This window comes from Drosophila miranda, chromosome XL (genome assembly GCF_003369915.1).
Source record: "Drosophila miranda strain MSH22 chromosome XL, D.miranda_PacBio2.1, whole genome shotgun sequence".
In the NCBI taxonomy this organism is placed as follows: domain Eukaryota; kingdom Metazoa; phylum Arthropoda; class Insecta; order Diptera; family Drosophilidae; genus Drosophila; species Drosophila miranda.
Window position 1 is genome coordinate 3,900,669 of NC_046673.1, and position 27,516 is coordinate 3,928,184.

At 45.9% G+C, this 27,516-nt stretch overlaps 5 protein-coding genes across 17 annotated transcripts; 3 read left to right on the forward strand and 2 right to left on the reverse strand.

Moving 5' to 3' along the window:
* Positions 1-3,275: 3,275 nt before the first annotated feature.
* On the reverse strand, positions 3,276-5,838 carry LOC108153051 (thioredoxin domain-containing protein 5 homolog). Its single transcript, XM_017282826.2, has 3 exons — positions 5,531-5,838; positions 4,473-4,896; positions 3,276-4,408 (listed from the first exon to the last, which is right to left on the reverse strand). The coding sequence occupies exons 1-3, from the start codon at positions 5,719-5,721 to the stop codon at positions 3,758-3,760; spliced, it is 1,266 nt and encodes a 421-aa protein (XP_017138315.1). The 5' UTR covers positions 5,722-5,838; the 3' UTR covers positions 3,276-3,757.
* Positions 5,839-7,188: 1,350 nt separating this feature from the next.
* Positions 7,189-11,096, forward strand: LOC108153001. Of its 4 annotated transcripts, none has more exons than XM_017282745.2 (3): positions 7,189-7,585; positions 8,422-9,387; positions 9,463-11,096. In XM_017282745.2, the coding sequence occupies exons 2-3, from the start codon at positions 8,610-8,612 to the stop codon at positions 10,341-10,343; spliced, it is 1,659 nt and encodes a 552-aa protein (XP_017138234.1). In that variant the 5' UTR covers positions 7,189-7,585; positions 8,422-8,609; the 3' UTR covers positions 10,344-11,096. The 4 variants fall into 4 exon arrangements, with proteins under 4 accessions (XP_017138234.1, XP_017138244.1, XP_033246443.1 ...); XM_017282755.2 differs by having other exon boundaries at positions 8,425-9,387; XM_033390552.1 differs by lacking the exon at positions 7,189-7,585 and adding an exon at positions 8,258-8,273.
* Positions 11,097-11,427: 331 nt separating this feature from the next.
* On the forward strand, positions 11,428-15,568 carry LOC108152975 (alpha-(1,6)-fucosyltransferase). Of its 3 annotated transcripts, none has more exons than XM_017282711.2 (5): positions 11,428-12,137; positions 12,382-12,912; positions 13,154-13,706; positions 13,786-14,210; positions 14,269-15,568. In XM_017282711.2, exons 2-5 carry the CDS (start codon positions 12,668-12,670, stop codon positions 14,906-14,908), a joined length of 1,863 nt encoding a protein of 620 aa, XP_017138200.1. In that variant the 5' UTR covers positions 11,428-12,137; positions 12,382-12,667; the 3' UTR covers positions 14,909-15,568. The 3 variants fall into 3 exon arrangements, with proteins under 3 accessions (XP_017138200.1, XP_017138193.1, XP_017138209.1); XM_017282704.2 differs by having other exon boundaries at positions 11,428-12,133; XM_017282720.2 differs by lacking the exon at positions 11,428-12,137 and adding an exon at positions 12,163-12,308.
* A 1,897-nt stretch (positions 15,569-17,465) lies between these two features.
* Positions 17,466-18,135, forward strand: LOC108153062. Its single transcript, XM_017282838.2, has 2 exons — positions 17,466-17,662; positions 17,739-18,135. The coding sequence occupies exons 1-2, from the start codon at positions 17,560-17,562 to the stop codon at positions 17,972-17,974; spliced, it is 339 nt and encodes a 112-aa protein (XP_017138327.1). The 5' UTR covers positions 17,466-17,559; the 3' UTR covers positions 17,975-18,135.
* Positions 18,041-27,075, reverse strand: LOC108153016 (phosphorylase b kinase gamma catalytic chain, skeletal muscle/heart isoform). 8 transcript variants are annotated; one of them, XM_033390530.1, is made up of 13 exons: positions 26,942-27,074; positions 26,124-26,403; positions 25,882-25,950; positions 25,627-25,821; positions 24,909-25,087; positions 24,538-24,822; positions 24,359-24,449; positions 24,153-24,289; positions 23,995-24,092; positions 23,243-23,326; positions 21,619-22,077; positions 18,811-18,969; positions 18,041-18,753 (listed from the first exon to the last, which is right to left on the reverse strand). In XM_033390530.1, the coding sequence occupies exons 4-13, from the start codon at positions 25,716-25,718 to the stop codon at positions 18,619-18,621; spliced, it is 1,719 nt and encodes a 572-aa protein (XP_033246421.1). In that variant the 5' UTR covers positions 25,719-25,821; positions 25,882-25,950; positions 26,124-26,403; positions 26,942-27,074; the 3' UTR covers positions 18,041-18,618. The 8 variants fall into 8 exon arrangements, with proteins under 8 accessions (XP_033246421.1, XP_033246409.1, XP_033246412.1 ...); XM_033390518.1 differs by having other exon boundaries at positions 25,882-25,989; XM_033390521.1 differs by having other exon boundaries at positions 25,882-25,989; positions 26,936-27,074.
* Positions 27,076-27,516: the final 441 nt, after the last annotated feature.

Genomic DNA, 27,516 nt, shown 5'->3' on the forward strand with positions numbered 1-27,516 from the left:
TTCTTATCGAACAGACACGAATATCATCCCTGATTTCACGGTATATTGAGTTGAAGGTATATTTAAGGTATATCGGTATATAATGATATATTTGCAGGGTGAACGCAAATCGCTATATATAGGTATATTTAAGATACTAACACTTTCCACACATTTTCGAGACGCCATTAAGTAGGGGGAACTTTCGCCATTAGCAAGTTATAAATATAAAGAAATGCGAGCAAAGATATTAAACAATAGTACAAACCTGATACAACCTGATACAAAAACATGGCTCTGCAGAGGTACAAATTCAGTTGTATTGCTGGCCGCTAGAACCAAAATTTGAGTTGTTGCACGTTTGTATTTGCATACAACAAAAGAATACAACACAAAACAGATCAACACAAGAACAGCATAAAATAGAGCACAAAATGAAGTCAATTAATAGCTTGTTGCCCTTGGATTGTGTCAGCTGCAGAAGATCACGGATTTCCTTGAGAATATGCCACAGCCTGTGCCGTTTTTCAAGATGCAGAAGGAAGAAATAGAGAGGACCGGGGATCTGGTGGCTTCTTGCTTTCTGGATATACTCTCTGTGAGAGATAAGCAGGAGAGCCAAATTCTGAAGATACTTTCTACACGTAGACATGAAATTCAGTCCATGTAGGCCTGCCGGAATCGGATGCAGGCATTCTGTAGGAACTTTATGATTGCGCAGAGGTCCTTGCGCAGCTTCGGTTCTCAGCCAGCGTCTGCTGTTGCTCCCCATTGACCGACTGGAAGCAGGATATGACCTTTCCGAATGCCTCCTCTTCAAGTGCCGTCAAGTTCGCGAACATGAGTCTGTTGCCGTGCAGTAGGAAGTCGACCCACTCTTGGAAAGTGATCAGTCGCAGCTGGAATGGGAGGCACTGCAAGAAAGATTGGTGGAAAGGTGAAGCCTGTGGGGTGGATATTGTAGCATTTCACCATTGAATCTCCGCTCTGAGAATCAAGGCGGTGGATCTCGTCTAGCCGCTTGAGGAATATCTTGCTCAGCTTGAGATTTATGTGGGGGGCCTTGCCGTATGCCTCAGGTAGTTCGTCTAGCAGAATGGGCTCCGTGCTGGCATTGCACTTGGAGTGGTCCTTACTCTCGTCCTTGTTTGTTTAGAGGCAAGACAAGTCCACGTTATCAGCCTGAGCCTTTTGTGTACTCCCCAGGAGTACTAATAAGACTCACTGGCACATAGTGCCCAAACTTCCTTTGTCAATCATCTAATAATGCACTGTGAATAATTTCGTAGTCAATTAATGGACAGCCAACAGGCCAAAAAACACAGAATAATCTTACGATCGTACGAACATACATACATACATATACATGTACATGTCAGGCAGCGCTGCCAAAAAACGTAAATAATGGTGTTAAAAATTCTGTATTAAAGTGATATTTAATATGTATTTAATAGTATTTTATTAACTCATCCATACGACATGGTCGTACCAATTATGCGTAGGTAATTATGTGGTACTCCGTAGTCAAAACAGCATTTTCCAAGTCGTCACAAGCAATACCTGTATATTTAAATAAAAACTAGTAATATCCTTTGACTGACAATAAAATTTTACCTTATGCACAGAATGATAATGGTCCTGCGTAGTTTCCTGGAATTCTTTATTTTTTTCTAAACCAGATTAACCAGGCTTAATACCCGCTCCATTTCCGCGCTTGACCACGGCAATGATAGCATTTGCAGAGCAACATCTGCCAGGTTAAGAAATCTGCGCTTTTCACCAGAATCTTTACAGAAGTAAGCCTCACTCCAAAACCTAGTGATGTTGCTGATATTTTCTCTATTTATTTAAAGAATATCGCTATATTTGCACTCAATTTCTGAATATTTTCAACTTTAAGGTAATCCAAAACTGTGATAATTACATTTTTCTTAGCGCACAAGATTTTGTTGACGGAATTCACCAAATTTTCCCGCATTTTTTCCCGTCTTCAAAAAAAGCCAGATCTGACGGGAAAAAAGCTTAGTCGGCAGGTTTGTGCTGTGGGCTCAGCTCCTAAACATATGAGCTCTCTCAGCATTGCTAAGCCATCACTTTAAAGATAGTTTTAAACGACGCAGCGGCTGCACGTGCAACATTTGTGACTGTGAGGCTGCTCGCGTTTTCTACACGCTGCAGCATTTTGCAAGCAGTATTCTGTTGTGATATATCATATCAAATGTTTTGAAAAGCGAAAAATGATCTATCACTCTCTTGGTGACCACACTCGCCATCGCAGAGGAACCCGCCCGACGTGTGCTCTCAATTTCTCGCTCCTTAGAGCGAGTCTCTCAGTACACACTCTAACACGAGTAGAGCAATGGAATAGGATAGACATACATATCCGTTTCCTCTCTCATGAATAAACCGATAATTTGTCGGAGACAAACTTTTGTGTTTGCTCTCTTCGTGCCAGCACTTTTGGTAACACGAAGGATTCCCTATAGGAAACCATCGGTGGCTATATTTTCCTATTACCCTTTAGTACGAAGCAAACTTCGATGCCGTTCCCATCCAAAAATGTCGGGGAATATGCTCCTATTCTTGAATTTATATTTCTTCAGTGCTCAAACGATCTTGAAAAGTATCAGAGAGGATTACTGTGATTATTGAATATAGACTGGACACTTGACAATCGAGTGGATAAACGCCGACTACAAGGAGTGGAATATCGCTGCAATTTCAATATTAATCTAAAAGTTAATTGTGGGAGTTTCTAAGAACTCCACACTTCGTCCTGGAGTATATCATCTCAGAGATCTTGGTGTACAAGAAAGGTCAACATATTTACATAATTTATTTGCTCAACGTTTCGAAATATATGAGAGAAATCTAAACTATCGAAATGGATAAAATATATATGTATGATCGATGGATGAACGACCGGCTATAAGAAATCCCGATTCCTCACAATAAATCAATCTTATTAGAATGACATATAGAAATATGGTCAAATGGCGCCCAATCGATACGAAACTGAAACTGACAATATCTTTAAAACCGGATGAACAATTTTTGGAGAGCGCTAAATCACAATTTCCGCGTTCGTGGAGACGTCCTTTTTAATGGAATGGGTCAGCCCAGACACCCGCACAACAGGCCTATTTAATAACTTCGTTTGGCCCAAAAATATCCACGTGCCTGATTTTATGAGCTCTGCGATTCATCTCCAGAGGCGCATTCATCTCCAAGGTCACCAACTTTGTCGGACAATCTTCAGAATGGAACTTTGGGAAAATTAAAGTCATGCGGTGTTGAACGTTTAATCCTTTAATTAAAATTGTTTATTCTGCTGATAATTTTCGCTAAGAATCACTTAATAGTAGGCTGCTGACCACGAAAATTTATTTATTACAAATCGAAACGAAAGACATCCCAACAAATTAATTACTAGGTACAAAAGAGCTCACACATTGCTAAGGCGAGTCAAAGAGGACACAAATTTGATCACCATCACAACTGAAATGATATTATTTTAGTCAGCTTCAGCATTCAAGTGTGACTGTGGCTGTGGCTGTGGCTGTGGCTGAGGCTGTGGATGTGGCTGTTGCATCGTTGTCAGTTAAATGCTGGGCATCAATCCTGTCCTCATAGAGGCGGCTGCAGCTGCTGCTTCTGCTGCTGCTGATGGAGTAGCTCGAACGTAGAGAGAAAGCATTACAATTACTTTGGCGGTGGCATATATTTCCAGGGTGATTTTGTTCATCAGAGTGCGAAGGCTGACGTGTCTAGCGCTTCCTCAGAGCTCATCGTGACCGATGGACTTCTTGAGATAGGCCTTCAACTCGGGCAGGGTGCGGCTGCCCTCGTATTCGTCCTGCCGCTGACCGTTCCTGTAAAGGAAGAGCGTGGGATAGCCCTCGACCTGCTCGTCAATGCAGATCTGTTTGTTCTCGGGAGCCGTGCAGTCGACCTTGGCGATCACAACCCCGGACTGGGAATTGTGCGTCTCCGTGGCCAGCTGCTCCCAAGTGGGTTGTAGCTTTTGGCAGTGTCCGCACCAGGGTGCGTAAAACTTGATGAAAGCGATGCCCTCAGCCACGGCCTGAGTGAATGCCACCTCGCCATTCAGCTGCTGCGGTTTCAGTTTCCCGGCCTCTTCATCGGCCTTCTCCTTGGCCGCATCTTGTGCAGATGTATCGCTGACCTCCTTCTTGTCCATGGGCACACCCACCATCTTTTCAACGTAGCTCTTCAGCGTGGGCAGATCTCGTGCACCCGAGTACTTCTCAATTTTCTTGCCATCCTCGATCCAGAGCAGCGTGGGATAGCCCTTGACCTCGAAGTCCTGGCAGACGGAGCGATACTGTGTGCAGTCGATCTTCGAAATGGTTACGCCCGAAATATGCTTGATTTCCTTTGCCAGCTCATCCCAGGTGGGAGCCAGGCGCTGCAGAAGAGGGAGAGACGATTAGAAAGGGGGGAATGCATTTGGCGTACTCAGTACCCAGTACCTGACAATGACTGCACCATGGGGCAAAGAATTTGACAAAGTGATTGCCGCTGGACACATGCTTGGCATAGGTGTCCTCGGTGAGATCCACCACCTTTCCCAAATTTTGGTTGGCCACAGGCACGGTGTTTCCTCCGTTCTCCTCCAGCGTCGCCTCGGCCTGCTCCACTTCGGAGAGCGTGTTCAGCTCGTGGTTGATGAAGTCCGTGATGGCGGGAAGGTCGCGAGTGCCTTTGAACTTCACTGACTCCGTATCGCCGAGCTTGAAAAGGCGCAGCGTGGGATAACCGGTCACCTGGTGTTCAGCACACAGCGCCTGGTGTTTGGTGCAGTCAACCTTGGCAATGATCACCTTCGGGTCTTCGACATTCATTATCTCTGCCAGCTGCTCCCACAATGGATGCAGCCGCTTGCAATGTCCGCACCTGCAAACAAAAGGAGACCGTGATAAGAGAGTTCTTTGTTCCAAACAAAGAGTTTATCATCTAATGCTTATGCTCCCTCAGAAGCAACGCTTCGATGCCTAATCTCGGATCCGAGACAGCCATTCCTAGCAACTTCCTAGTACGCCAAATTAGCTCAGAACGAGGCTATGACACTGATAAGGGCCAGTGAGCGCAACCAAAACTTAAGCATTGTTTAATATTTGTCAATCAATGGGCACGATAAAGCGATTCCTGACTTCTCCCCCGAAACAAAGCCCCTTTGATCGCCTTATCTGGGAACGTGTCCCAGTCCAGCCCTATGACGAATCCCAGTGCTGATTGGCACTAGCCCTCGGCCTCGGATTCGGATTCGACAAGCTGTGGGGCAGCGTCAGCCAAATTTATGGTACGTGTAGTGGCAATAACACAAAGACACACAACCAGGCCTATGCGCATTGACAATTATGTGTGTGTGCGTGGCTTGTGACATATGTACAAAGGTACATAGATACATATGTGGACCCTGCTGATTCGCCGGCTTTTTTTGCCATGTATAGCGCTCGCAGTTGATCAAATATTCATATATGTATGTATGCTTGTACTTGTATTCAAAAAAAATTCACGTTCCACTTACCACGGGGCAAAAAATTTGACAAACACATTGCCGGATTGGACGGCCTGATTAAATTTCTCCGGGTCCAGTTCCACGGCAAACTGCTTCTCGGCATTTTTGACCGCCTCCTCCTCGGCCCGGACGGTGGCGGACAGGAAGGGCGACACGAAGAACGCGCACACAGTGATCGGTACCAAAGATCTCATTAACATTTTATTGCGGCTTTGTGGTTTTTTTGTACGACTTCGATGTCTTTCGCAGCCCAAAGTGAAATACAAATTAAAAGTACAAATTAAAAATGTTGGTATGCCTGAATCGACTGACTATCGACGGCGCTATCGGGTTTGACAGCTCGGCTATCGATATTTGCTTTCGATAAAAATTCAATTAAATATGAAGCTTTAAGTCAAACTAAGCAAATTGTGGTTAAAAAAATTGAATGAAAAGTATCTTTTAGGTATCTTATGATAATTTAGCAATTGCACTTGTGGTGAATTTCAGTCTTTTAAAATAGTATGGTATGGCAGCGCTGGAGCAAAACAACACAAACAAGCTATCTGGCAACTCTGCAGCGAACACGAAAATGATTTCAAATGTATTGGTGTGAACAAAAGAAAAAGCGCAAAAATGAGAATCATCAGCAGAGACGTAGATATTTCGAAAGAGGGGTGGTTAACGTGATATTTTTTACCTGCTCATGAGATGATGGTGGCAGTATAGAGAGGGTGGATATGAACACATGTGTGTGTTTGTAAATATCTACGTATGCATGTACATAAATATATACTTGCATATGTATGTATGAACGATAATTGTATTATTAAGTATAAATATTCGTATCTGGTGTTGGAACGGGTTTTTATGAACAGGGGTGGGGAAACCAGATGCGAAATCATCCAATGGATCGTATCAAGTATCGATAGACATCGCATATAATATTGAATCGCCTTTTTAAAAAACGCCTCCGTGTGTATAGGTGCGTGTGCACGACGAAGCGAAAAAACCTACATAGGGTAAAAAACTGAGCGAAACACAAGTAGAAGCAAAGAGAGGCAGCCAACAGCTAAATTGCAGCTGCTATTGCTTCGCCCCGTCCGACGACGACAACGAAAACTCGAATAGGGTAAGTAGAAACGGCAACAACGAATGATGGCGGCAAAGCGAACATGAAGTTAAAACCCGACGCAAAAGGCAAACGAGCGATAGGCGAACTCAATCGACACAGGGGCGTAGTGTATGTGAAGCGGGGATAATTTAGGCTTGGCTTTCATACATGTATATATATGTAGTTGCGGCTTCGTATCTATAATATAACGGCTGTAAATGTTCAATTCATACAGATAGATATGTATGTACCTCCACATAATATACAGCTATGTATATTTGTATGTTACCCCATAAAGGGATTCTCAGTAATTGTCAGACTGTAGAAATAGTCAATAGCTTGGCCCATCAGGATTGTAAATAAATATGTATGGTCGATTATCGTGAATTTCAAGCACAAACACGTCGTGCTAGCGACTAAAATTCAAAAGCTGACGCACCCCCTCATGAATAATGATAGACGGACGCCGCTGCCGCTGCTGCTGTCGCTGGCAACTGGCACGGCACGGCCACAGACGTACGCCGGCAACGTTGAGGGGTGATAGAGATACAGATACAGCTCAGAGGCGAGTGCGAGCGAGACAGAGATAACGCTGGAAATTCCAACTCCTGTTACTGCTTAGCTCTGCTTCGTTCCTGCCATACGAGTTTGTACTTGGTTCACGTTCACAGCTGCATCCTTTTGTGGTGTGTTTCGCGCTGCTTCTTTCCGACAGCACAACGTCGACACCCTCCTGCTGTTGCCAACGACGCCACTGGCACGGCACGGGAACTGGCAAAGGCAACGGCAACGACAGAGCAAAGCAAAGGCAGAGCACAGAGCAGAAAGCTGAGGCAGAAACTGCTGGCTATAGAGTGTTGTTTGGATGACTGCCTCGCTGTAGACGAAACGAAAGACAGGCGACAACTAAACTAAAACTAAATACATGCAGGCGAGCACAGGCAAGCGGCGGTCGCATAAAGCATAAAGAGGTGAGTAGTAAGTCGGTAGACGGCAACGTCCCGACGGAAAATTACATTCTCTGGGTCTGGTCTCTGGCATAGCCTGTCCAAAATCAAACCAAACCAAAGCAACCTATACGACCCGATCGACTCCGACTGCGACAGCCTCCATCTCAATCTGAAGCTGAATGATGTTTTAGTTGTTTTGCGTGGCGAGCGTGTGTGTGTGTTTGTGTGTGTGTGCAGTTTTTATTCATTTTCTGCCAGTGGGTGAAAAGCGGTTCTCTGTTGTGAAAAGAAAAGGAATACGACTAAAAATCATTCGTTTATTCTTGCTCGCGTTCGTATTTTTGATTTTCAAAATGTATGGAAAAAGAAATTTTTTGTTGCCTTCGTATTTGTATTTGTGTTTCTGCTGCCTCTGTATATAAAAGTGTGTGTGTGCGTGTTTTTTTTGTATGTCGAGCTGCTCTCTCTCGGTGTGCAAGAGCGTATAGCTGTATGTGTGTGTCTGTGTTCAAGTGTGTGTGTGTGTGTGGCGGACCAAAAAGAACCCGACGACGGCTGAGAGTAAAATTCGATTTGTGCATGGAGGAAAAAAACGAGAAAGAATTTTAGCGAATAGAGTGCGATTATCGAATTGAGTAAATAAAACAAATAATTGCAGAATCAGCAGCAATCACAACCACAGCTGCAGCCAGCAGTCGTAGCATTAACAGTAATTCATCGAAAGCAATCAAAGCGGCGTGCATATGTAACCGTAACTGTTAAGCTAATTGTGTGCCTTTCTTCTTCTTTCCTTCCCCGCTTCTGTTTCTGCTTCTATGTATGTTTCGCCGGCGACGACGACACCACCGATACAATAGCAGTACATTGACACCGTCAGGCAGGAGCAGATAGGGGACACCTACATTTGTATATATTTCATACATATATACATACACACATTCAGCGATATATACAAGTCCAGGCTAAAAGGAGGCTGTTCTCCAACCTCCATCCTTCGCATCCGCATCCACATCTGCATCTGCATCAAACCCAAATACGATAAAAGATGGCCAACGGCAAGGCGACGGTATCGTTCTTCGAGAACGGGAGCACCACACAGTTCGAGTACTGCTTCAAGCTGTATCCGCAGGTGCTCAAAATGAAGGCAGAGAAGCGGTCGAAGAAGCCGCAAGAGCTGATCCGGCTGGACCAGTGGTACCAGAACGATTTGCCGCGCCTGATTAAGGCGCGTGGAAAGGACGCGCACATGGTGTACGACGAACTTGTGCAGACCATGAAGTGGAAGCAGTCGCGCGGAAAATTTTATCCGCAGCTCTCGTACCTGGTCAAGGTAAATACACCGCGCGCCGTCATGCAGGAGACAAAGAAGGCCTTCCGCAAGCTGCCCAACCTGGAGCAGGCGATCACAGCTTTATCGAACCTAAAGGGCGTCGGCACCACGATGGCCTCCGCCTTGCTGGCGGCTGCCGCACCCGATCGCGCCCCTTTCATGGCTGATGAGTGCTTAATGGCCATACCAGAGATCGAGGGCATTGACTACACCACCAAGGAGTACCTCAACTTTGTGAACCACATCCAGTCCACGGTGGAGCGTCTAAATGCAGAGGTGGGTGGTGAGACGCCGCACTGGTCTCCGCACCGTGTCGAGCTGGCCCTATGGTCACACTACGTGGCCAATGACTTGAGTCCCGAGATGCTCGACGACATGCCGCCCCCAGGCACCGCATCTATCAGCACAAACGGAGCGAGCAACAATGTCCTCGACGGCGACGACACCAATGATGGTGTGGCCGTGGACCTAGACGACGAGAGCCAAGGCGCAGGTAAGCCCATCTCTAAATTTCTTGTCAAATGTGCCTTTTTCTGTATATGATGCCAATTTTGGTCTCCATCTACAGGTGGGCGCAACACTGCAACAGAGTCGGAGACCGAGAACGAGAACACCAATCCGGCCGCTTTAACGCCGCTACTTGCGGGCGAGGCCAAGAGCAATGCCACTGCCGTGGGAGCCGCCTTGCAGGATGGCGACTCGAACTTTGTGTCGAATGATTCCACCTCCCAGGAGCCGATCATCGACGACAACGATGGAACCACACAGACAACGGCCACCACATCCACAGAAGACGGTGAACCTCTTGGGATCGGCATTGGCCTGGGCAGCGGGGGCACACCTTTGGCCTCCGACTCGGAAAGCAACCTCGAGGCGCCCCTAAACACCAATCGCTTGAATGCGGTCGGTACAGTGCAGCCGAGCAAACCACAGACCCAGTCTTCGACCGAGAAACAGACACAGAGCCCGAACCACAACAACAGTAAGCAGCAGATCAACAATGGTCAGGCGACTCCAGCGGAACAGCCAGTAAAGGCAGGAGCGGCAAAATCCGCTGCCAACGGCAATGGTAATGGCAATGGAGTGTTGGGCAACGATCTGGATGATGGTGAGGATGAAGAGGATGAGGAGGACGAGCTGGACGAGGAGGAGAACAACGATGAGGAGCTAGAGGCTGACGAAAGCAACAGCAGCAACAGCAATGCGCGCGAGACCAAACTGCAGCAGCTGGCGGCTTCCGCTGTAGCGGGAAAGGTGGTTACGGTCACTGAGACGGCGGTGGCTACCGAGCCGATCAAGGGGGCGGCAACGGACACGGCGTTGTCAGCGCCTGCCATTGGACAGAAGCGCACGGCCCTGCATTGTGAGATGGAGATGAGCAATGCGCCAGCCGGCGCTGTGGGTGGCGGCGACAAGTCGCCGGAGCTGAAGAAGCTGCGCAGCGAATGAGTCGGAAGCGGGTATCATCGAACGATCGGTTCGGTTCGGCTCGCCACGTATCTGGTGGAAAGACATATGTATGTAGTGCAGTTGAGTCGAGCTAAAGACATAGAGCAACATTACCTACACTTTACCACAACAACATTCAAGAAATTGTACTATTAAGCAACTAATTATACATACATATAATATATTATATATATATATATATATACACACGAACATATAGCGAGAAGCAAACCAACACTCACACGCCACACACCTTACACACTACACTCGCACACCACACCACACACCCCACACCACACAACACTCGCATGATACAACAGATACAACAACAGAACAGAACAGAAGACAGCAGGACGGAGGATGCTTGCATACCGATCCAGCAAAAGCAGCAGAACCACAGAAGAAATTTCAATAGCAAGAGCGCGCGAAAAGGAGGAGTCGACTCGGATTCAGATTCAGATTCAGAGTGCAGCGTTAACGTAATATAATGGAACGAAAAGCAAATACACCTTACGTGAATAGTAACTAAAGCGAGATCAGATATTTTTACACAGTCAAAATGAACATTTAATTATAAAGAAATTTACAAATGCCGCAGTTGCCCACTACATACAAACAAAAATGAGAGAAAACAAAAACAAAACAAAGGAAGCAAGAACTAAAAAGGATGAAGAAACAATAATTATAATAAAACAAAGTAATTTATATACATAGGTATTTAAATTTAACAATAAATCAAAACTGTCGCATGTACACGCATTTTCCCCGCAGTATATTTGCACATTCACGCGCTCTCTCTCTCTCTCTCTCTCTGTCTCCCACACACAAAAACACAAAGAAGAAAAAAAAAAAACAACAAAAAAGCCGAAACTCATTTCAAAAATAAGAAATTTTTGTGGTCGTAATTGTAATAATATAATTTATATTTTATGTGTACAACTTTTTTTTTAACTATACATATACAGAATTTTTATAATTTATACGATAATCACACTCTTCATTTGGTTTGCACGAAAGGACTGCAAACGACGTCAAGAAACTACATTTTAATTCCTATTCGTCGCCAGTCGCCGACCGATGTCTGTTTACCATGCATGCACTCATGTACGCGTAGCAGTGAATGCTCTGCTGCCTGTGCAGGCCGTGGCCGTGGACAGGGATCGGTTCGGTTCGATCCCGGACTCTAAAATCAACATCTCAAAATTATAATCATTTTTATTATTAATAGCATAAGTCCAAATAAATTGTGAAATATTAAGAGAACACCGCATCAGAATGAAACCATGACAACCCATCATGTTGGCTTGTTGAAAGGATGCTTCGATAGGCAGAAGCTGTTTGAATGCACGTTCTGTTCTGGTCCGCAGTTTGGCAAAAGTGTTTTTTTTTTTTGAAAATCCGTTAGTAATGCGGATTAGTCATCGATATCGATTACAGCCGTGCACATCTGGTCTGCTAACATCGATAATACAGCGACTAGAGATGAACGTATAAGTGACTATTGTTCCGGCGATAGCTGTGACTGATATCATAAAAATATCAGCGACAATAAGCAAACATGCTTTGATTTTTAATTCAAAATATAATTAAAAATGTTTTTTGAAATATAAAAAATATCAAAATTTAGGATATTTGTTGTCTCATTTCGGTTAGCTTGCCATTGGCCATAGTACCGAAAGCAGTGACTGGTGGCCTCAAAAGACCAGTGACTGGCGACAGGGAACGTAAATATGTGCCTTCCCTGAAGGAGACAAAAGAAAACACGGAACAACACCTAAACATATACAATTGTAAGTGAGTAATTTAGCACATTTGTGCGACTGCCACGACTGCCGACGACGGGCTAGTCCCATCCCACACCCCACACCCCGCTAATCTCCATCAACAAAGGCTAGAGCATCAGCCTTAATATCTAATAATTGAGGAAAGAGCTAAAACCAAACCCGAAGCTAGTGGCATGGCAGAGTAGTGTAGCGTAACATTTGCCATTAGACCGCCCCCGTAAATTGACTTGTGGCTGTTGCCCGTACCTTTTCAGTGCTGCTGCGGATGAAGCGGACTGTGAACTGTGATTGAACAGTGGCCAGCCAGGAGCTAAGCAGCTGTGACTATGCGACAACAACAGAGCACCAGAAGCGACTCTAACTCCAACACCAGCACCAGCTCCAGCTCCAAATTGAACCCATTTTCCGCTTAGCCGAACAGCAGTGCGTGTGTTCTGCAGCTGCGAGTGCATCGGGCACAGGCCACGGGCACGGGCACAGGCACAGGCGGATACCCAACCAACAAACCAACCAACAAGAGGCGGCGGCTGATCAGAACCAATGTTGCTAGTGCGGCAGCTGTTTGGTGCATCGGCTAACTCATGGGTGCGGGCCCTTGTCATCTTTGTGCTGGCCTGGGTGGCTCTCGTCTACGTGTTTGTGGTGAAGCTGACCAGCACACAGGGCCAGCAAGCAACGGGAGAGAATGAGATCAGTGCCCGCCGCATCACCCAGGCCCTACAGCTCCTCGAGCACACCAAGCAGCGTAACGAGGAGCTCAAGCAGCTTATTGATGAGCTGATGAGGTATGGCTTACATCCTATCCCCCCAGCCAGCAGCCATATAGCAGCCACAATCCATCCAGTCATACGGCATTCATATGCTGATGAGTCTGACCATTGGCGCGCCATGCTCTGCTGTTTTGTGCTGTGCTGGCGGTGGAGGTGGCGTCGTGGTTAATTATGCATGGCAGGCTGAAACGTACACATCACAAGCGGCTTTGTTCACCCCTCTCCTTCTGCTTGCGCTTTTCCAAATCTCTTTCAGCGACCAGCTGGACAAACAGAGTGCCCTGAAGTTAGTACAAAAGTTGGAGAACGATCCACTGAACCCAAAGCAAGGGCTGGAAAGTCTGGGAGCAGAGCCCGAGGCATTCTTCGATTCTGCTCCAGCTGACTTGAGGGGCTGGAACAATGCCGAAGGTGGAAACGATCCGCTAGACGGAGCTGCAGCCCAGCCAGATCTCTTATCCGGAGACGATCTGGGACATGGCGAGCCCAGTATGGAGTATGAGTTTACCCGCCGACGCATCCAGACGAACATTGGGGAGATCTGGAACTTCTTTAGCAGCGAGCTGGCCAAGATAAGCAAGGGGCACAAGGAGCTGGAGGAGTCCATCAACCAGGTTCTGTTGCAGGGCGCAGAGCACAAGCGGTCGCTGCTAAGCGACATGGATCACATGCGTCGTTCGGACGGATACGAGACCTGGCGCCACAAGGAGTCCAGGGACCTAAGCGACCTGGTCCAGCGGCGCCTGAACCACCTACAAAACCCCAGCGACTGTCAAAATGCTCGCAAGCTGGTCTGTAAGCTCAACAAGGTGAATATTTGTGTTTTTGCCCAATCCACCCAATACTAATCCACTAATATCTGTCATCTATCGCTCATCTGTCGTCTAGGGCTGTGGTTATGGCTGCCAACTGCACCATGTGGTATACTGCTTTATTGTGGCGTATGCCACAGAGCGCACAATGATTCTCAAGTCGCGTGGCTGGCGCTACCACAAGGGTGGCTGGGAGGAGGTGTTCCAGCCGATCTCGAAAGGCTGCCACGACGCCGGGTCTGCCAACGCATACAACTGGCCGGGCAAGCCCAATACTCAGGTCCTGGTGCTGCCGATCATTGACTCGCTAATGCCGCGCCCGCCCTACCTGCCGTTGGCCGTGCCCGAGGATCTGGCGCCACGGCTTAAACGCCTGCACGGTGATCCTATTGTCTGGTGGGTGGGCCAGTTCTTGAAGTACCTTCTGCGCCCGCAGCAGCCGACGCGCGAATTCCTCTTCGCCGGCATGCGAAACCTGGGCTGGGAGCGTCCCATTGTGGGGTAAGCAGCAACTGGCGAGGCTTTCCCTCTCAGGCTTAACTGATCCATTACGTTTCAGGGTGCATGTGCGTCGTACGGACAAGGTGGGCACGGAGGCGGCCTGCCACAGCATCGGGGAGTACATGACTCATGTGGAGGACTACTACCGAACGCTGGAGATCAATGGCACCACCGTGGTGCGACGCGTCTTCATAGCTTCGGACGACGCCTACGTAATCGAAGAGGCGCGCGAAAAGTACCCGCACTACCAGATCATCGGGGATCCCGAGGTGGCCCGCATGGCGTCCGTCTCCACACGCTACACGGACACGGCCCTCAACGGGATCATACTGGACATCCACCTGCTATCCATGTCAGACCATCTTGTGTGCACCTTCTCCTCGCAGGTGTGCCGCGTGGCGTATGAGATCATGCAGACCATGTACCCGGATGCCTCACATCGCTTTAAATCGCTGGACGACATATACTATTACGGCGGTCAGAATGCGCACAATCGTCGCGTAGTTATCGCTCACAGTCCGCGCACCCACGAGGACCTCCAGCTGCGTGTGGACGACCTAGTGTCGGTGGCCGGCAACCACTGGGACGGCAACTCCAAGGGCAAGAACACGCGCACCAATCAGGGCGGCCTCTTCCCCTCATTCAAGGTGGAGGAGAAAATTGACACCGCCAAGCTGCCTCTATATCCGGGTGTCTAGTTCTAGTTCCAGACGCAGTAGTGCGGTAGTGCCAGTGGCAAATGTGGTTGACTAATGTTTCGTGCTGAACAGTACTGAACGGTACTGAACGGTACTGGCCAGTGCTGGCTGGGTCCGGTGGATCCGGATATTTTTCCCTCGTCTAGGTTTACTATGGAGAATCTTCTCTGCCGCATTCCATCTGTGGTATATCTGTGGAATCTATGGTATAGTTCAAGTTTAAACTTAGATCAGAATCTGGAATCTGAAATCTGTAATCTGTAATCTGAAATCTGAAATCTGTAATCTGGAATGTGGAATCTCAAATCGATAGCTCTCTATCTCTCAATACGTGTATAATTCTCGTACATCAGCATATGTATTTCTACTGTATTTCTATTTTACCGACACTTTCCTGACTTGACCTTGGTGTATGTTCCGTTCCTGCTGCACTCACACGGGGCACTTATCTCAATTCTAATTCTAATTCTGCATTTTGTAAAAGTTCTTTATTACATTGTAAGTCGAAGCCGAAGAAATTATGTTGACAAGAATATACATAAATACTTATATATATAAATTATATATAGGAGTGCAGTGCATGTAGGGTTCAGTAAGCGCAATATAGTATAACCTCTGTAAAATAAAAGAAAATAAAAAAAACAGTCTAAGTAAATACAATCGTCAATAGAAAAAGGAATAAATAGTAAAGTTTTAAAAAAGATCACACGCATTCCGTCTCTCTCTTTCTCTTCCCATTAATCGCTCAGCTTCTGTTTCTCTGCTGATCGAACATTGACCTTACAAACTGGTATTACACTTACTTACATTATGGCACAGACCACACTTATCATTATCCAGTGGATGCATACTGGCATTTGTAGTTATCTATAGATCTACTCTTTAGAACAGAGGAATGAGATCGTTCGATCGTTCTCATTGTGGCAAATTGTGTGAGTGTCCCTTAAACATATTTATGTACATAGTATGTATGACGTTCCAATCGACAACTACAATATGTGCCACTTTTTGTTTAAACTAAAAGCTAACAGAAAGTGGCAAAATAATTGAACAACAAATAATTGAATCTAAAACGAGTGGAAACAACTTCTTCTTACGTAGTTATGCGGTGAAAGTTGTAGCTAAGGTACTGATTTGGAGCAGAACACAGTATACCATGTCCAAAATTTGATTTCATGCGTTATGCGCTAGAAGGGTATGTACATATGTAAATGTTTCTTGATACAAATGATAGTTTCGGATGCCGAAGCTTCATACTGTACTGGCAGCTTTATTATGATGAAATGGAAATTCGGATAAAATTTGAGAGGTTGAAAGTCAGAGGGACAACTTCTATATGAGTCTACATGAGTCGGCTGATAGTCCTGATAGAGGAAATAAAAGAAAACCTAATAATAGGTAAATAATAGTAAAATTAATAAATAGAGCAATTTTTAGTAAAGAACGCACACATTTTGTCAAGACATAGTGGATGATCGATCGTGTCATGGCATCATGTCATTCACCTATCGATTTTTTGTGCTTACTTTTAAAATGTTTGTTTTGTGTGGTTGGGCGGGGTTCAAGAACCCACCGGCGCCGGTGAAAGTGTAAATTGCTGTTGCGTGCACTCTCGATGAGTCAACTGACCCCCACTGATTACTGAATACTCACTCCACTCAACTCCCCTCCCTGAGCAGTTTGTTCCGATCCGATCGCGACCCAACAACAAGTTGAAAGCCGCAGGAATTCCACACCGAAACAAGACGTCTCAACACGAAAATTCCCAAAAATCGTCGCCACAAGAAGATCCCGTAAAACGGAAAGAGAGGGAGAAAAGTACAAAAAAATGAGAAACGTGATAAGCTTCCAGCGGTAATAATACAAAACAATGAATATATTAAAAGCAAATCAAAGCAGTGAATATGTATGTGTGCGAGTAATATAATTAAGTACTCAATGAACCGCAGGGAAGTCGTCGTCGCGACTCCCCTCGAGACAATCGAAAACATTCCGACAGTAAGATACCCCGCAGTCGGATCTTTTTCGTGATCCATTTGGAACTCGCTTTGGAAGGCGCTAACCATCCGACAACAAAAAGGAACAAAATCATGTCCAATCAAGGATAATATCTTTACTTTTATCGCTGCCAAAGAAGTGATTTTTGTGGCGCGACATTAGATTCTGATCAGGAATATGAACATATTTATGTACTTACTTTGAAGATCTGATAACTGATTTATAAATATGTATGTATGAACGTATTTATTAATATTCCGTTCGTTGGAAAGAAATTAGAAAATCCCCCCATGGCCAAAAGTGTGGCTTCTGTTTATTTCATACTTTCGATCGAGTACAACATACCCTTGCACCCCGCGGGTACCGGGTAGAACAAAAGCTGCCAAACGGGCAGCTGCCCGAACGGAAAACCGGCATCTGGGACTTGGGGCATGCAAAAGGAGCGGGCACTTTAGCTGGCGTCGGACAAGGTCACGCCGTTGGATCCGCTCAGCTGACATCTCGATAAGCCGTCGTGATAACGGGCAGCGGCGCCGGCTCGGGTGCGTATAAAACATTGGCGTTTGCGCTAAACCGACAACACTTGCGGACCTCGATCCTCGTTGACAAGAGCATCCACGCAGAGCAGAAACCCAGTCCGAATCTCCAACAGGATGTCCCACTTCAGCGCCACCCTCCTCCTCTGCTGCGCCGTCGTTATCCTCGGCAGCCAGTGCGCCCAGGCGGACATTGCTCGGGCCGACTTCAGTAATCCCAGTGAGTGCAAATAGATCAGGATTTTACGGAGCCACTCGATTTACAATCTCCGTCTCCGTTTTCCTTTCTATTCCAGCCTATCCGGGAAAATGTGTTCTGGACTCCAACACGGTGATGTCGCCGGGGCAGAAGGGAAAGCATCCCAACCATCCTTGCGCCGGCGTCACCTGCATGGAGGGCGGCCTCGTCGAGTTCAAAACCTGTGACGCCACGGCGCCCCCCAAGGGCTGCAAGATGCGCGACTTTGTCAACACCAAGCGCTCTTTTCCTGAATGCTGTGAGCGCTCGTACCACTGCCCCAACGGCAACTGAAAAGCGGACTCCCTTGTGTCACTTGTCGCGTGCGTTCCTCGTCTATTTTCTATTTTTTTGTGTATTTTTTTTGTTAATTTATTGCGTATTCTACAACATAACAGTTAAAATTTAAACGCTTAGCAGTACAATTAAATAATTTAATAGAATCATTAACAGAGAATACATGTGTATGTATATTTGTGGGCATGGATAGGCAATGGCTAATGCGGCAGACCTGCCAACGGTTCTACATTCCTCTTGCTCTCCTCCCCCTTCTTCCGATTGGATCTGCTAGACACAAGAAACTCTAAATTAAAATCTATGCCAGAGATGAGCTGCTGGCTGCTTCAGAGAGAGAGAGAGAGAGAGAGAAATTAAACGACAAAAAAAGTCTAAAGCTCAAATCAGAGCTTATCCTATGTACATGTGTGTGTGTGTGTGTGTGCGTTTGTGTTTGTGGTTGAGTGTGAGTGTGAGTGCGCGTGAGTGAAGCGACATGAAAAGTTTCGGCGAATTTAGTTGAATTGATTTGGTATCTCTTTTGCTTGCTTATAGATCTCCTTCCTCTCTGGTGCTTAGTGGCTACTAAGCTTTTACTGATTCGTTTGCTGGTGTGTGTGTTTGCTTGTTTTCTCCTCTGCTTCTTCCTTTCCCTTCTCCTTCTACCGACTGAGATTGTTGATGTAGAGCGCGTGCAGCTCGGTGCGCGGAGTATTCTCAAAGAGAGCGGCGCGGTTCTGGCCCTCGCCCTTCTTCACCCAATGACCGTAAACACGGAAGGCGCATCCATCGATAACCTGGACAAAGGAGAGAATGAGAGAGTGTTGGATAGGATGGACAAGAATAGAACTCACCTTGCGCAGCACCTTGACGCGATAGGGATCGCGTATGGCCTCCTCAACGTGCAGCGGCTCGGCGGTGAACCGCAGTCGGCGTATCCTTATGACAGCGCGTATCACGATTATGGCGAATTGGAACTTTTTGCGCGCATTGAAGCGACTCTGTTTGCGAAGCTATAGGTGGGATTCGGGAGAGAGAGAAATCGAGAATGTCGGGATTAGGCTTCGCTCTACAGGCTGTCCCCACCCCTCGGCGGGGAAGGGGTTATACTAGCAGATCGATCTCTTTTTGGCTTTCGTGTTTCGGTTTAGTGCACACGTCGTTAGGGTTAGGTTCGGTTAAGGCTTAATGATTACTGTTGAATGGTGTTAGCTTTTTGTTTGGTATAAGTATTATTGCTTGGGCGTTACAACAGGGAACAACATACAGGCGGTACGGCACGGTATACAAAATTTACAATTTAGAAAATATCTTATTTTTGAATACCTTTGCAGGGTTTTGTTGCTAACCATTTCCAATCCTATTTCGATGCGATTTACTTCGTTGGTTTCTAAAGATATGTACGACTGTTTTGTACAGGAAGATCACCATCGGAACGGACCACTCTATAAGACTTGCGACGTATGGGCATTTCCATGGAAAAGTCCACCGTGACCAAATAATTAAAAGTTAAAATAAACCCATTCCCATATACTTTTGCCCCGATGTTATTTTCTAAATTAATTATAATTGCAACACCATTTATTTGAAATCCCACTCAAATCAGAAATAGTTTATAGTTTATTTGGTATTTTTTGGTATTTTATAGTCATGGTTTTCTCTCTCTTTATAATAGAAACAGACTTTGAAAATCCGTCTTATTTTGACCTTTTTACCACTTGCAATGTGTACATCTTGTGTGCACCTTGGAAATGCCCATATGTTTTCTTTGTTTGTTTGTTAATGTTTATACATTGATCGAAATCCGATTTATTTATGATCGAACTGCAAGGGTATATAGAATTCGGCGCACCGAAGTCAGCTTTCCTGGCTTGTATCTTTTTGTCATATCATCGTTTGGGTAACAAATAATTATTATTCTTTACTATTCCAATTTTAATACTCGTTTTGAAACGTGGTGAACAATTACGACACGACCTATCTGGCCTGAGTGTTAATCGCATGCTGTGAGACACACCACACAAGAGAGAGCCTGTGCAAGAGCCTATGTTAGATCTTCATTTTGCGTTTCTCGGTGTTACATATATGAGCGGATTACTGTTAGATACCGTTACCAATAATGAGTTTAATGGGAAGAAAGCAAAAGCAACACGTAAACATATATGCATAGGATCAAAGTAAATCAGAGGGTGGAGCAGAGAGGTGGATGTGGTGTGAGTGGAAGGAGACGGGGGGCCGTGTTATTGAGTAGAGACGGAACAATCGAGCCAAGGCTTAAGGCGGGGGGACAACGACATTCACGATTGGCGGATTACGATCGCGTCTAAGTGCGGGATTATGCACATACATCTGTATGCACATAGGTGTAAGTATGTATGTATTTGTTTATGAGATATATGGATAGTAGGTTTGAATGGGTGTACTGTATGCAACGGTAACTGTAATCTATCGCAGTTTTCTTTGGTCTACTCACAATGGAGTCTCCACAACACCGACTTATAGACACACATGGTATAAGGGCGTTGAGACTCTGACAATATTGAGAACATGACACACAAAACAAAACGTGTACAACATCACCAACAGAGGAGAAATTAAACAGAATAAATCGTCAGTGAATCGACTTTGGCGTCATTTATAATAAATAAATATATGTATGTATGTATGATTAGATATGTGAATATATTCACTATATAGTGTACAGCACTCATGCAAATTATATGCTGATTTCCTGGTTCCACTACGGCACATTCATACAAAAGATACAAAAGAGGGCAAAGATTTGCGGCGAGATTCCCGGGGGAGGGATTAGTGACATATGGTTTAGATACTAGATACGACTATGACTACGACTACGACTACGGCTATGACTACAAAGCAGTTCCACCAAATACAGTTCCTGCAAGTATCATCCGACAGTTCACCCGACAGGATATGTGCTACAGAAAGGTGCATATAATACAAATATTGTGTTGACTCGCTACGATACCACTAAGTGCCAGCTATAAGAAAATACAATAGGAATCGTAGAAACATACATAATGCATAATAGAAGGCGCGACAAAAATACTTAAGCTTAAGAAAGGTGAGTGGTTGGGTGGTGTGGTGTGGTGGTGTGCTGGGGCGATGTGTGGAGTGCAATGGAGTGAGAAGCAGTGGACCGAATGCTATCAAACTAGTTGACACGATACGTTTTCTACCGACATCATCTTGTAACACATGGCATACTTTCGTAATGTAGTGATACGAAAACCGACGGTAGAAACCGTGTCGTGCAAGAGTTCTTTAACGACCCGATCCCGATCCCCATCTCACGCTCACAATTTGCAAAGGATAGCTATCGGCCATACACCAATACCGGCTGAAAAGAGCGAGTGAGAGAGGGTTGTATGAAGTGGTGTATCTCTTCTGTGAGAGTGGAGTGGGGGAGAGGGCAGGGCAGCAGGCAGCAGGCAGCATCCTGCGTCTGTTTTGAATTTTGAATGAAGGAATGAGGGGATGAATGATGGCGCTTATGGAATCAACTAAAAAGCACTAAAAATTAAAAAAAAAAAAAAAAATAAATAAAATATAACTAAATCATACGTGTGTGGTAACTAAATACGTAGGAAACAATTTGTAAAGTAAAAGGAAAGCAAAAGAAAATCAATGGAAAAACCTGCCTGCACTTGTGCATGCAATAAATGCTGCTGCTGCGCGGCACTTTCATAATTATTGCCGGCTATTGCCCGCGCCGTGTGCTGCTGCTGCTGTTGCTGTTGCTGTTGCTGCGGCTGCTGCTGATAGTACACCGTGGCCGTTAGGGTCTTGTAACAGGAGGCGGAGGTACACGACGAGGAGGGGTCATCCAGGTCGGGGGGTGGCAGCACATCCCTCAACCGATTCGATGAGTACGAGCTCTGTGGCGCACTGTAGTAGAGGTAGGAGGAGCCGCAGGGATTTGGACCACCGCCGCCACCGCCGCCGCTGCCGCTGCCGCCACCGTTGCTGTTGATTCGGTCGTAGCGGAACGCAGCACTGGCGCTGCTGGCAGATGCAGAAGCAGCACTGTTCTGGTATCTGCCCAGGGCATAGGCGGACGTGGGCGGAGGCCGTGCCATGGTCAGATCACCCATCAGAACCTGGTGTTCGTTCGGGATCGGGTTGGTTTTTATTGTATTGGTGGTGGTTGGTGGTTGGTGGCATTGGCGAAACGAAAACGAGGCAAACGAGGAATGTGGGTGACGGCGCGAAAGAAATCAAAAATTGTGTAATCAGTTAGGAGGAGTAGAGTAAAGTAATGTAGCAGCAAATAGAAAAAAAACGAGTACTTAGGCTAGGCTAAAGGTAACTTGAGCTCGACTTAACCTCTAAGTATGTGACCTTTCTTACAGCTAAAAACATACATATATGTTTGTATATGCATCATATCTCCATGCCAGATCCCTGGGCGTTTTCTGGATTAGCAGTGCTGCCGATGCCCCACCCTGAACAATACCTTTTCCCATGCCACAAGTAGAAGTCCGCTAACTGCAATCAGATGCACTCCCTCTGACTCTTATGTATGTATATGAGGCACCTCTTGTCTGGCGTTGGGTTTCTCTGTTTTCTCTTTCTTTCACGCACGCATGCAGTGGGGTGGCTCAACCATGGTGTGGGCGGGACATGCAGACACAGAACGTACGGTACATGGGTACATGGGGTGGGAGGGTAGGGGGAGGGGGTTTATGAGAAAGAGAGAGAGAGCAAGAGAGCGAGAGAGCAAGAGAGCGAGAGAGCGAGAGAGCGAGAGGATTTGGGATTGTTATCATCAAAGAGCATCGCGTAATCGTCAAGCAACAAAATAAATTAGAAGCAAATCAAATACGCTTTTCTGTTTTTTTTTTGTTACTCCTTGTGTGTGGTTGGTTGAATGTGTTATACGGTATACGGTATACGGTTACAATTGTAGTTAGGTTATGCTGGCACATGACATGATGGACGCAGAGATCGCGCTTGGAGCGAGCATTATAGTACTATTATGTAGATTAGATCAGAACAGACAAGAACATAAAAGAACAGAATGCAGCGAACAGAACACACACGCGATTGCAACAGCAACAGAATGGGGATTGGATTGCTGCTGTTGCTGATCTGAGCGGGATTTAGGATTTTTGTTTTGTTTTTGTTGTTAATGCGATTCGACACATGGTAGACAGACAGAGACAAGGAGAGCAAAACAGACAGAAACAGGGGGAGGGAGAGAGATAGAGATTGACGGATCGAGAGTGGGGGTAAGTTGGGGTTAGTCCGGGAGCATTTCGTTACCAGTGCGATTTCGGTGATGCGACTCATTCTTCTGGACTTGGTCGATAGGCTGCGCTTGAGGCCATCAATGTTTTGCTCGAACAGCTTTCGAAGTTGAATTTCGAACAACAGTTAGAGGTTGATCGGTTATCGTTTCGTTTATCAAAAAAATGATCGGAACAAGTAATTGTCGATTCATTCGTTCGATTAGTGTTTGGTTTTTTTTGTTTAAATTAATTGTAATTTGTTTTTAGAACGTATATGTAAGGAAAAGAAGAGAGAAAATGTATTGTATAATATAGTAAAATTATAAATTAAATAGAAATAATACATATATATATATATATATATATATATATATATGCTTAACCAAAGGCGGAAATGCGAATTAAATCAAAAGACAGAAAATAACTTATGTTGAACAGTTTCGTTCGAGTAAACTACGTTAGATTGGGGTGATTCCCAGGGACACTCCTAAGAGATGCAGAAGCCTTGGTTGAGAGGTGAGTCACAGGTGTGTTGTGTGTGAGGATGTGTTTAGAGACAGGTTAACGGAATGTAGGAGCCAAGGCCATGACCCATCTGAGGGGGAGCTAAACGGCAGGGGGGTCTGTCAACTAGATTCTATATACATAGCCCAGAATGATCCACGTGGAATCTGACGCGAGTCGAGTGCAGCTCTCATTCTGCTTCTCGGTGGTGGTGCCCGAATTGGTTGTGGGGATTGACCCTGCGGGCCCTGCCCTGCGGCATCCAGAGCCGCCGACACTTACCATTTGGTTGAAGAATGGATGTCTTAATACTTCCGTGACGGTGATACGTTGCGCAGGATCAACGACTAGACATTTGCGTATCAGATCCTTGGGATCCTCTGCAAGAAACCAGGCAACAATGAGGTTTGAATGTCCAACAATACCATTTGGCGACTCACCTGAAATATCGGCCCACTCCGGCGAGGTGAAGCTGTATTTTCCCTCCATTATGTTACGCAGCATGACCATCTGTTTGCGGTGCCAGAAGGGCGGACAGCCGACGAGCAGCGTGAACATGATCACGCCACACGCCCATCTACAATTGCAAAGGCAAAGGGGAGACCGGTTAAAGAATTGCAACGGCGAGGACCAAAGGAGCGCGTACATGTCTACTTCCTGGGAATATCCGGGCGAGCCCTCGAACATGTTGCACTTGAGCGTCTCCGGTGCCAAGTAGCCAGGCGTGCCGCAAAGATCTGGAAATGGAAAATGGGACAGCATGAGCCATTTGAAGACCGGGGGGGGGTGGGGGATTGGGGAGGAAAGCGGTGGAGCCTTAATAACCTGTAAGTTTCTCGCCCTCCTGTAGCTGTCGGGCGAAGCCAAAGTCCGTGATTTTCACATTGTGATTCTCGTCCAGCAGAATGTTCTCCGGCTTGAGGTCGCGGTGCACAATGCTTTTGGCGTGGATGTATTCGACGCCTTCGAATATCTGCCGCATTATGGTGCGCGTCTTCTTCTCGGAGAGCGTCACCACCGAGGTCAGATAGTCGAAGAGCTCGCCTTTGGGGCACAGCTCAAATACGAGGAACACAAATGCATCTGACTCAAACACGTCCTGCAGATCAACTGTAGAATGGGAATGGTAATGGAAATGCGGGTCAGTGGAGTACTCCTGTATGAACAAATTCTTGAAACTGAAGCTTCAAACTCACTTATATAGGGGTGTCCCATGACCTGGCGTAGTATTGAGATTTCCTGTCGGGTTGCCTCGAGCATATGATATGGATTCGTCTCACCAGACTCAGTCGTGGCGCCCAGATCTATGATCTTGGCCGCGAACTCTTTACCCGTCTCCTTCTCGATGCAGCGACGCACCGTGGAACTGATGCCCCTGCAAGTTGATAGAAATGCAAATGCAAAAAAAGGGAAAAGATAAGAGGCTTTCTTCACCGTGAGTTAGACCCCATCCACTCGGTTTGGGCATGATCTTTAATGTTTATCTAAGTGGCGGCCCTGCCTTGCAGATCTTATCGCCGCCCCTTGTAATTGCCCTTGTGTTTCGCAACACCTATTTGCTTAGTCTCCGCCTGCCTGTAACTTCAAGTTCAATCCAAGGGTGTTTCGGCCCCTGCAGTCGCTGCCCATTGATGAAATTTATTGTGGAGCCAGAAGACAGGCGCCGTCAGCCCATTCCATACTTCACACTGTCACACTCTCGGCTCTGGTAGAAGACGCAGCAGAATCAGCAGAAGCGGTACTCCTCACACACCCAGGCATGAGTCATGGACCTAATTAACCAGAGTTATATGTAAACAGGGCTTGCACTTCTGCAAGCTTAGCATTAACCAAATAAACAGAAAGCCACAGTGCGACAGAAGCTCAGTGGATGGGTTGGGGGCAAATGCACAGACGGACTGCTTCCCCACTCACCTGCCCAGGATCTCTTTGGGCTCGTATTTGGCATAAAAGCCCTTGGCTGCATCCTTGTCGGGCAGCAGATCGTCCTCCTCATCCTTGGCCATTATATCCAGTGAAATTTTGTCGGTGTTGTCGTCCTCTAACCTCCCTCTCTCTTACGCGGGACAACAGCAGCAGGGCTGATGTGTCGGATCCTCAAGCGGAATCCTGAAAGAGCAAGCCAGAGTTTTACATTGGTCAGGTTAATCTTGGTGAACAGTTAGTTACGGTGCGGCGTCGTATGCTGATACTGCTATTGATGGGATGTGATGGGGCCCGATGCGGTTGATGCTGATGCTGATGATGATGATGTTGATGAGATCGTTTAAGGCGTTGCTATTTTTATACGAACGAACGAATGAATGAACGAACGAACAAACGGACGCGGAGGAGCAGAGGGCAGTAGGAATGAATCTGTGGGACCGGCGGCAGTGACTGCTCGCTCCGCTGTTAAATTTCCTTTTAATTACCGTTGTCGTTGTTGTACGCCGTATATCGTATACGCCGGTGTGCGGTGGGGAGAACGCTTCGCTTAGCTTTCGTGTAAGAAGCACAACACTCTCTCCCGCTTTGACTTTGACGTCTCTCTTTCTAGCTCTCTCTTTGGCGCTTGCTCTGTACCTCTGTCTCTCTCTCTCTAGTTGCGATACTTGGTCTCTTCTGGTTGCGACTGCTGTTGCTGCTGCTCTCAGCTGTTGCGGCTACAGCTACGGCTCGGCTGCGGCTGATTGAATTAATAACGGATGCCAACTACAACAAATCGATTTATATAAAAAAATGAGAATAGCAGCGACAACGAATTAAATAAAATAATAGAATTTGCCTGTTCTTGCTCTCTTCTTCATTGCAAATGTCTAATGAATGATTGATTACACAACTGCAGAAACTTTGATTTTAACAGTTTATCCTCTTAAAGGAGTTGTTGCTGTGTTTAAAGCAAAAGTGTGCCGCCACGGTACTCGTTCTCGAGGGAGGATGAAGTGTTTGTTGATGAACTGCGGGGGATCCAGCATATCATATCGGAGTTGTGTTTTGGTCACACACACATACACGCTTATTAATAGAGAGGAGAAAATGCAGTTGGTTCGTTCTGCGATGAGATGCTGCTCTCGATTCTATCCTCTTTTTGAAAAACATACAGCACAGCCATGAGCACAAAACAGACACACACACACACACACACGAACTACCGTGTCCATCCGCCAAGCGGGTACATTTCAATGTCAACTAAGGTTAAAAGCAATACGGTTTTCGGCGGAGTTTGTGGCTACCCAGCACATACACATACACGTGTGGCCGCACGACAGGTTGGTCGCATGCAACGGCGTTTCGGACATAACTCCGACGTTGATATTAGCGTATTAAATTGCACGAAAAACCCTGTATTTTCGACACAATCACAATCAGTGTGACAATAACGATGACAAAAACGAACTTAGCCCACTTAAGCCCCCTCTATTTAAACAGTCAACGACTTGAGGTAAATGGCGGAAAATATTGCTTATTGTAAGTTCGTCTTGTAGACCTATGCCATCTTTCCTTTGATGTTAAAAAATAAACCGCGATATCTTTCACCTGAACTGCGCAAAACTTATTCAATTTTCATTATTTTCGATGGAATATTAAAATAGCCCCTTGGTCTACAATGGGTTAATCGTTCTCCGTCAAGGATTGGAAACCATATTCCTCAATATTTATAATCGATTTGATATTACTAACTAGCTGGAACTTTTATACCAGAACTCATAATTTTATCCGATTGAAACATCAATTTTCTACAAGATTGGCTAGTTTTGAATACTCCATTTTATCCTTTTTTTTTTTCCTAAATAAGGTTTCAACAAATAAAGTCAAAACATAAAA

Excerpts from the sequence above, each read along its gene's own strand:
- LOC108153051 (XM_017282826.2), bottom strand. The coding sequence starts at position 5,721 with ATGTTAATGAGATCTTTGGTACCGATCACTGTGTGCGCGTTCTTCGTG. Across the intron at positions 4,897-5,530 it reads GTCAAATTTTTTGCCCCGTG|GTGCGGACATTGCAAGCGGC; the intron begins GTAAGTGGAACG and ends TTTTGTTTGCAG. Across the intron at positions 4,409-4,472 it reads CATGGTGCAGTCATTGTCAG|CGCCTGGCTCCCACCTGGGA; the intron begins GTACTGGGTACT and ends CCTCTTCTGCAG.
- LOC108153001 (XM_017282745.2), top strand. The coding sequence starts at position 8,610 with ATGGCCAACGGCAAGGCGACGGTATCGTTCTTCGAGAACGGGAGCACC. Across the intron at positions 9,388-9,462 it reads CGACGAGAGCCAAGGCGCAG|GTGGGCGCAACACTGCAACA; the intron begins GTAAGCCCATCT and ends CTCCATCTACAG.
- LOC108152975 (XM_017282711.2), top strand. The coding sequence starts at position 12,668 with ATGTTGCTAGTGCGGCAGCTGTTTGGTGCATCGGCTAACTCATGGGTG. Across the intron at positions 12,913-13,153 it reads CTTATTGATGAGCTGATGAG|CGACCAGCTGGACAAACAGA; the intron begins GTATGGCTTACA and ends AATCTCTTTCAG. Across the intron at positions 14,211-14,268 it reads TGGGAGCGTCCCATTGTGGG|GGTGCATGTGCGTCGTACGG; the intron begins GTAAGCAGCAAC and ends ATTACGTTTCAG.
- LOC108153062 (XM_017282838.2), top strand. The coding sequence starts at position 17,560 with ATGTCCCACTTCAGCGCCACCCTCCTCCTCTGCTGCGCCGTCGTTATC. Across the intron at positions 17,663-17,738 it reads GGCCGACTTCAGTAATCCCA|CCTATCCGGGAAAATGTGTT; the intron begins GTGAGTGCAAAT and ends TTTCTATTCCAG.
- LOC108153016 (XM_033390528.1), bottom strand. The coding sequence starts at position 25,718 with ATGGCCAAGGATGAGGAGGACGATCTGCTGCCCGACAAGGATGCAGCC. Across the intron at positions 24,450-24,537 it reads GGAGGGCGAGAAACTTACAG|ATCTTTGCGGCACGCCTGGC; the intron begins GTTATTAAGGCT and ends TTCCATTTCCAG. Across the intron at positions 18,754-18,810 it reads GCGTCAAGGTGCTGCGCAAG|GTTATCGATGGATGCGCCTT; the intron begins GTGAGTTCTATT and ends TCCTTTGTCCAG.